Source organism: Mesitornis unicolor, unplaced genomic scaffold (assembly GCF_000695765.1).
Source record: "Mesitornis unicolor isolate BGI_N332 unplaced genomic scaffold, ASM69576v1 scaffold36311, whole genome shotgun sequence".
In the NCBI taxonomy this organism is placed as follows: domain Eukaryota; kingdom Metazoa; phylum Chordata; class Aves; order Mesitornithiformes; family Mesitornithidae; genus Mesitornis; species Mesitornis unicolor.
The window spans coordinates 5548-14394 of record NW_010162387.1 but is presented as its reverse complement, the minus strand read 5'-3'; the positions used below and the strand labels follow the sequence as shown (position 1 = coordinate 14394).

The 8847-nt window shown below is 39.9% G+C and overlaps 1 protein-coding gene across 1 annotated transcript in view; it reads right to left on the bottom strand.

Annotated features, from left to right (window-relative positions):
* Window positions 1–2002: 2002 nt before the first annotated feature.
* The window catches only part of LOC104547787 (heterogeneous nuclear ribonucleoprotein U-like), a gene marked incomplete at its 5' end in the record, with an annotated part of 11833 nt that continues 4988 nt past the window's right edge, over window positions 2003–8847 (bottom strand). Inside the window, 10 exon segments of the mRNA XM_010193606.1 lie at window positions 2003–3288; window positions 3703–3774; window positions 4593–4795; window positions 5230–5469; window positions 6005–6173; window positions 6543–6671; window positions 7148–7267; window positions 7511–7656; window positions 7659–7758; window positions 8166–8278. Coding sequence (XP_010191908.1) covers window positions 3235–3288; window positions 3703–3774; window positions 4593–4795; window positions 5230–5469; window positions 6005–6173; window positions 6543–6671; window positions 7148–7267; window positions 7511–7656; window positions 7659–7758; window positions 8166–8278 — 1346 coding nt within the window.

Here is an 8847-nt window from a genome sequence, read left to right as displayed (position 1 = left end):
GTAGCTTAGTCTGAGGTTGCTTTTAGAAAGCACTGGCCTAGTTTTCCAAAAGGTCATGAACAAGGCAACCTCTGAATCTTAAAAGATTATTTCATCACCTATTTCTATTAAAAACATTGGTCAAGAATGTTGTAAGAAATGAAACAAACCAAACAAGTAGTGGCTTACACCATGAAGAAGAAACTGGAAATTAGAAAAGTGGCATGGACTGCACGTGGCATTGCCAGAACATGGGTTCAATTCATTCCACTATCAGAAAAATTGGGCAGAATTTTAAAAATGTCTTCACTGATCAAGAAATACTCTGCAATAGGCACTGAAAGGAACTTGTGCCCAGATGTGGCTCCACAGCCACAGGCACACACAGCCCCACTGTGCAATGCAGGGTGGCTACAACCGGGTTCAAGGCTCTCCAGGTTTGTACTCCATTAGACGAAAACACCCCTTCAATTAGGGAAAAAGCAAACCCAGTTTATACTCCCTTAGGAAAAAAACCCAAACACAACCCCCAGCCCCCCCCCCCGTGTTGTATGTTGCTGGGGTCTGCACTGCTCCTGTAAACAAGTCTTTGTAAGCAGAGGGCTCAGCCCTCATTCTGGTAACACACAGCTGTGCTGTCCTCACGTTCCTGAAGCTATCACGTGTTTCTTCTGCCTTTCTCAAAAGCAAACTGCAAATTTAAGTGTTTTAATATTAGTAATTTTCTTGTTAAAGGCTTTTCTATACACACCATTTTCACATGGCAAAATAACCCCCTTCTGTAGGAATAATCAAAGATAATTTGAGGGAGGGGCTCTCCTGTGGGTGGACCCAGGCTAGAGGCACCCAGCCTCACTGTGATGGTCTGTGCTGCGAGGCAGCAAGGGAACGTTCAAGTCTGTTGTACCCCCTGCTGCACTACGCACACCTCAGTGGTGTTTGCACTGAAGCATTTGTGAATTCTGTACTTCAGACTGCAGATCCTGAACTTAATCACGACAGGTTTTTCACATAGGAATATTCTCACATGTAAGAAGGTTGAAGCACTTCCTCTCATGTGTGGCTTTTTTTTTTTGTTTTAAGCATTGTATGTTGAAGAACTTAAAAGAAAACATCCCAGACTTTTGAATTAAAATACAAGCTTTACAACCACATAGTAAGTGTAGCCTCTTATATTTCAGTTTAAGACTATATAATTTTATAGAGTACCAAAATAAGCAAAGGATCAGCACTCCATACAAAGTGTTAGTTTTTGTGAGGAGGGTAGAAGGGAGATGGACTTTAATTACACTAAACTTCTTTTGCAAGTCTAAGGAAAATTCCATTTCAGCAAAACAGATTTGGGTTCAGATCCCCCCCACTTCTAGTTCATTAAGTAATGTTTCTTTAAAGACAGTTTACATTTTCTCATTCAAAGTAAAGGGATGACTTAAAGCAATATTAACAAGGAGGTGCTCTCAATGTTTAATGTCAATATGCAACGCCATCATCTATAAAGGCTCGAAGAGCAACACAACTTGATCTTCTGAAGACTATTAGAAGTCGACTAACATTTGAGAAAAATGTTTCTAGCACACTACAGTGGCTCTAGACCTCGGCTGCTGCTGGTGACCTCTGCCTGTGTGCGCACTGCCCCAGCTCGGCAGCGCCCAGCCGCCAGCAGTGACGCGTCTCCACGTGTACACCACGTGTTCCACTTACGACGGTTCTCTCTCCCCCTCGTCCTATGGCATTAAAACGCAAGGAAATCGTTAACTAACATTGCCACTACGGTTTTACAAAAGCATAAATCTGAACAAAACAGCGGTTAAACCGAACTGAAGCTTTGTACAACTCCAGGGTTCATTCTACATGACAGCCCCCCCGACCTACTCCCGTGTCCAGTTCCTTCCCCTGCTCCTTCCCTAATGGCTATTTTACAATAAATAGGTTAAGTGGATTTACATGATGCAAGCGTAACTCAAGACTTTTTCCCTATACACACAACCATGTTAAACTCTTGAGATTATACACGTGATATCTCTTAACAGAGCAACCGGTTTAGACTTTTAAAGAAACACAAGTATTTCAGCATGTACACAGTAATGAGTTTAAAACTGTCCAACATCATTGCTTTCATACATTCTCTTCCTCTTTATAGCCTTAAAGGGATTTTAGACCTTGATGGCAACAATCCCAAAACGAGAGTAAAATGAATTTATTTTATTGCAAACAAATGCCTAGAGTTAAATTTCTCCACCCACTTTCTTTAAAGAGAAAAGGAATCAGCAGGCTAAGGAGATACACCCATCTGAGAATTGACATGATTAAAAATTAGATATAAAATGGGTGACTCACAGTTTCATTAGCTTACAAAATGGTGGAGTAACTACTACAAGCACACTAGGTATACAGTATTTTGTGGGGAAAGAGTTATACAGACACACAGCTAACTTCATATAGATCCCATTAGACAACTGGATTTACAACAAGTTTTGTTTAATAAGAAATGGGCAAAGCCAGCTTCTTTTCAGAATCAAAATGCAGAACAAATGGAAAAGAAATTATGGTGTTGTACCTTCACAAGTTTGAGCCTCCACAAAGAATGCAACCAAGTTTTTACAACTTTAAGAGCTTCGACATACACTCCACCTTCACTATTTAGCCCCAGGTTTCCTCTTTGCCCCCAGCATCTTGAGTTCCAAATGTTACAAAAAAGTCCTAGTTATTGCCAGAAACTTTTACCTCCCCCTCCGCCCCTCCCTGCCCAGAAGCTTCACAGAGAGGATGGAGTGTAATATGGAGCTTTACATAATCTCATGGTAGTCATGGGGGCTACCAAGGAGCCCCCGTACAAATCTGGTTGCTAACATTTCTATCGTATTGTGACATGACTCACGACTGTTTCTTAGAAATTGGGGGATAGGGAAAAAGGAGAAAATTCTTTAATAAAAAGACACCAGGTACAAAGCAACATTTTACTTTTGTTGTGGTAAAAAAAAAAGTCACATTTTACAGATAAAATGTAGAACCCTGAAATACTGACACATTCTCTTATCGTGCACAATGCTGAGGTTCTCTTACGAATCACTTTAAAACTGCAATTAAAAATGTACAAAAAAAGAAAAGAAAAAAATCAACCCACAAAGCTTCTAAAAAAGGAACCCGCAGGCACTTCCTCTTGTGGAATGTTTAAAAAGTTAGCCTACTAAAGAAAACAGTCGACTTCTTGTGAAGGTTTTGGAGAAATATGTATCAGTTCATTTATTTGGGTATTCAATAATATCCTTGGTGATAATGCTGACTCCATGGCTTCTGACCCCAGAATTGCTGCAATAAATGGATAAATAGTTAATTTTAACCTGTAATCACACAATGGTTACATTTCTTACAGTGAAATAGTGTTGCACAAACATCTACTTCTCCTGGGACTTGAGAGGATTAAAGTCCTCTCAAACAGCAGCAAGTTCCTTAACTGAAGGCAGTTAAGTTCACTCCACGGCAGTAACGTGAAGCCAAATACTACATACCATGAAGACCAATAAGCCACAGCTGACATTTAATATATCAAGACCATCAAGCCAGATTAAGTTTTGCGCAGAGAACTATTTATAGTGATATTACCTAGCATTAAATGGTTTTGCTATCCAGTCTTGATTACACACAATTATTCCAGACAGCATTTTGAAAAACTGAAACATTCAAGCTAACAATCAACAAAAAACTAAAGTTAATGCTACTTACACCCTGCTGCCACTGGTTGTAGCCCTGAGATTGGTTTTTGTAGCCACGATTATTTCCCCTTCCTCTGAAGTTCTGCAAGAGGACAACAGTTTAACTACTTCATCTATGCAGATTTTTCAGAAGTATACTTATACTGATCTATTACCACCAAAACATCACATAGCATATAGAATATTTCAAATACAAGGTATCAGACCATCAAGAACAACACCAAGAACTCTAAAAAACACCAGAATACCAAAAACTTCCCCCTCCTTCTTAAACATGGGGCAAGAACCTCGGAATTAATAAACCAGCTCAAACTGTTGCTGCCAGTGTCTGGAAAGCTGGCTAATCCAGTTTTGACTCACCCTATTTCCAGCTGCTAAACTGCACCAGGACAACTAAAAATACAAGAGCTTGCCTATTTTTAGTTAGGAAAGGCTGTAGTTGCTACAAGGATGTGTTATCTGATCGGACAAAAGGATATGGGTCATACAACTGAAAATAGAAGCACTAGTCCACAAAACTTCAATTATAAGTTATGGTAGAAAAAAAGGACATTGATACCAGTAGATATAATACTGCATTTCCCCTGTTTGTCAGTATTGGAGACAAACCTGGGCCGTGTTTATTAGCTTGGCTCCATCTGCTGGCTCGTCAGTAATCCAAATTAAGTTTCCAAATACTTCCACTGATACTCCACCAGTTAAGACATAGGCTAGTGTGTCTTTACTAATTGTGTTTGACACCAGACACCAAAAGACTTTCTCCCAGAGCCATTTCCAGAAAGTTCCCTGAATGCTCAATAAAGATGCACCTTGACCCCAAGGCAAAACAAGTTACTATTTGGAAGAAAACGTATTCCAAAATACTGTAGTTCAACTGATAAATCCTCCCAAAAGCATCACCTGGTTGTAGTTTCCCCTGTTGGGCATTCCACCTCTGTTATAGTTTCCTCTGTTGGAGTAGCCACCTCTGCTTGGAAAGACAGGGCCACGAGGATATGGGTAGCCGATCGCACCGCTGCTGCCACCGCCACCACCACCTCCTCCGCCACCTCGCTGAGGCATGTTGCCTCCCCTCCTGTTGTATCCACCACGATTACCAGGGACTGCAGGGAGAGAATTTCTTCAATCAAGTAATTGTTTGGTCTTAACTATTTCTTACATGAAGATTATAGTTCAACATGATAGCACAGAAACAAGAGGTCCAAATTCAGTGCAAAGATTTCAATGCAAAACTTAAGTCACCTGGTCATAGTGAAAAATGGCAATTTAACCACACACTGCCCCTCCAATACAGCCCAGTACACAAGTGAACACCAAACCTAACATGAAATCTCAAAGCAGTGCCTCAAACCACACAAACGGCATAGTCCAGGATCCTCACTTCTCAAGCTGGAGAATTAACTTTGCACTTAAAATACAGTAAACTTACTGAAGTTGAAATTAAGGTTCCCACGTGCAATGCAAGTACTACAAAGCTTTTTTCTTCTTCTCCAGCAGCAGCAACCTCCAAAGTTTACATGCTTACTTCCAGGCTCACCTCCTCCTCTGAAGTTCCCCCGCATGTTGAATCCTCCACGACCTCTCTGACCCCTATTAAACTGATTTTTATTGCTCTTCTTGTTCTTCTTTGAGCCAGTGTTCTGCTTCTTTTCCGGGGGAAGAGATTTCTTACTTTCTTCTTTATACTGTTCCAAAAGCTTCTGAGCTTCTTCTTTTTGCAATTCTACATAGATTATTTCATCAAAACATTCTGCTACCTCTGGCAGTGTGAAGTTCCCTATAATTGCAAAAACACTGAGTATTCAGCATTTACATCCAGATACAATCAAAGCCGTAATTTAACCACCTTTCTCTCATTCTTCCTCCCACCCCCTGCATTCCCTCAGCACAGGGACAAAATTACGTAATTTGAGCATTTAAAAAGTGTAACAGTGACAAAAGAAATAAACAGATCTTCATGGAGTTGCCAGTACTGTTCCAAACCTTGAAAACATTCTGCCTGTATCTTTTTTTTTCTTTTATAAGCCTCCACTCAGGATACCAGTTTCTGCCAAATATGTCACTTATATGGGGCACTTTATGCCAAGACAGCTTTGTGCATCTGCATGAAGCATATCAGCATAACTGAGTAGTGTTAAGGACTGCAGCAGAGGGAACACAATATAGTGTTGTCCTACAAGTTACAATAGTCTTCCAGTTCTGTTTAAGTACAACTGTTTAAGATAAAGTGATTTTTTAGAATTCACGTTTACTTAATCCTTTTAAACAGATACTCAGCATCCTAAAACACAGTATAGGATTATGTTCCATGCCTTTCATTTTGAGAACTGCATGCTCTGGAAGATCTTTTCCCTCCACCTCTGCCTTCTTTTGTGTTCTTTGCTTGTAGTCTTCATCTTTTGGGCAAACAACAACTGCTTTGCGCTGGAAGCCTGCAAACAGGCACATTTTTCTCCTCTGCGCAGCTGCAGACACATTTGTCTGAAAAAAATGCAGTAACTTACTACACGTAGCTGTCATTGTAAGAGTTAAGGAAGTCAACTTATGGTGTATAGACTTCACCTCTACAAGAGCTTGCAATGAAGTTTACAAACAACTGGACATAAAGATGCTGCATAATGCAAAATTACGAGCTCACAGCCACATGTCAAAACACTATTCCTCCCACATCCCATAAATCCAGAAAAGTTCAGACAAGCATTTGTAGCAGTATCTCAACTTTGTGTCCCCTGAATGAGTATTAAGTCACTAAGTGAAACAACGGCTATTACAATGTAACTTTAATCCCATTTAATTACTGCACTACAGCCTATAACAAATTTCTTAACCATTTTTCACTGAAGCGTCTACCTGATCCAAAATGAAATTCCGCTTCTTACGAGCTGCGATCTCAATAAACTTCCCAAGACACTGTGGAGCTCTCTGCAACAGCGTGTTAAGCTTTCCAGTGTCCGCCATCTGCCGCTTAAAACCTGCAACCTACAGAGAGATTTTCCAGAGTTAAAGTAGCCTCAACATACATGGTTGACATTCTTTGCTAAATGTTTTTCACCTAGCTTGAAGAATTGTTTAATTCAAGCCCATGGCTACAAACTCGTAACTGACATTCACAAAGCCTCCACAAAATTCAGAGGTTTATAAACAAAGAACATAGGTGAGTTGATATAGCTGAATTAAGGTATACTCATTGCAGTACTAATTCAGAGCCAAGTGTTCTATTCAGAGGACAGTGATACAAAAAGAAATAGAAATAGTTAAATAATCAACAACAGCTATTTCTTATGCAGTAGCACAAAAATCCTGCTGTGCCATGTATGAGTAGCACCTCAGCAAGATAAAAAACCATAGTGGTCAATAGCTAATGAGCAGAAAAGAATCCCATGGCAACCAAAGACCTTGGATCTACAGCAAGTCTTTTAACATATCAATGAATAAAATGTCATCTTATCACTTACCATCATTTTGTCCATAATAGTGTTTGTCCCAAGAATGTTGTATTTCCCAGGATTTGCTGCTGCATGTTTGGTAACCCATGTAGTCTTGCCAGCTCCAGGCAAGCCAATCATCATCACCACCTGTGACGACAGGTTCTATATCTGAGATACTACTTCAAAGATTTTATTTAATATGCAACTTAGACCAGCAAGCCTAATGCAAACTGAGTGGGGGGCACAGGGGTATTGAGGGGGTGAAAAGTCACAGAACACCAAATATTAAAAGCCTCCAAAGAGGTCAGAGTGTTGTACAACAATCTGCTTAAACTCCATCACTTCCATTCATCTATTGAACAACTCTGATGTTATCAACAAGAAACTTACCTCACAATCTTTCTTTTGCTCGGGTCCCTTTGGTCCTCGGACCCTATCCTCCAGGGGGACCTTCTGGATGAAGGTGTACTCTTCAGGTACAGGAAAGTAAGGTTCCTCCTTCTGACCGAAGTTGAACTCAACTGCACAGTTATGTAGAGCGGCCGTCCATCAAGAACTTCCTTACTTATTTTGAATGCAACACCAAGCTCTTGTCCGTTCTTGGAGTATGAGAGTTCCACTTCATCACCATCAAAATTCTGATTTTCAAACACAGCATTAGTTTGGATAAAATTACCCACCTTGTTCTATAAAGCCGTATTAGTCCTTTCACTGCACTGGTTATATTCACTCAACTTCTGTAACTGTTTCATCATAAAGGAACTATCTTAGAGGTTTTCTCTTAAAATGAGTTACCATCAGTGATCATCTTGTTTTAGATCTCATTATTTTTAAAGGCTTTAAAGACTTCTGTCTGTGAATAAGAAATTGTAACATGTTCACAGCAGTCACTGTTACTAGTAACTGCTACTTCTGCCTCCTCCCTATGATAAACAACTTGCCTTGCTCCAAGTTTTTATGTATTTGGTTTACTGCTGCTCACATCAAAGCAGTCTAAAAATTCAAGGATGTTTTTCCTCAGAAGAAAATATAAGTGAAAACTTACAGCAAAACATCCAATCACATCATTTTCATCAAACTTCTCACCAAAGTCTTCAGTCTCACAATTGCATGTCTTTATTCCTTTTAGAGAATACCCATAAGAAAATTCTTCTTCACCTGAAGAAATAATTTCAACTTATTAAAAACAGGCATTTTCACCTAACCTTTTAGAAATAAAATCACTCTGCAACTACTTAAGTAAACTGCTGTTCAGCATGTTTTTATTAATGCCAAAACAAGCTATGACCCCAAACAGCTACAGATTGCTCTTTTATTTAAGAGCTCAATACTCTCCCTTGAGATGGCACAGCAGTGTTTTTCCCCCATCCCAGCTTCAAGGGTCTCATGCTGCCAGTTCCAGATTTATGCTGACATAAAACTCAACTGCCAGATAAAGACATGACCAAGTATTTTTAAACTCTTGAAGACTTGATTATGCACTGGTGTACCTGTAACGCAGTTAGTCAGAAAGGCTGTCTGAATTTAATCTCCAGTAGCACTTACCCCTCCCCATTTTAAATGGGAGTTTAGCAGACATTCAGCCTATGTGACAGCTGAGGATGAAGCTGCAGGAACAAGCTAACAGCAAGTGTCAAACATAAGGACTCAGGTGGAACTTAAGTAGTGAACTAGAAAGCTGCTGCTGTCAGAACACACCAGTTCTTACACATTTCCCACAAAGATGT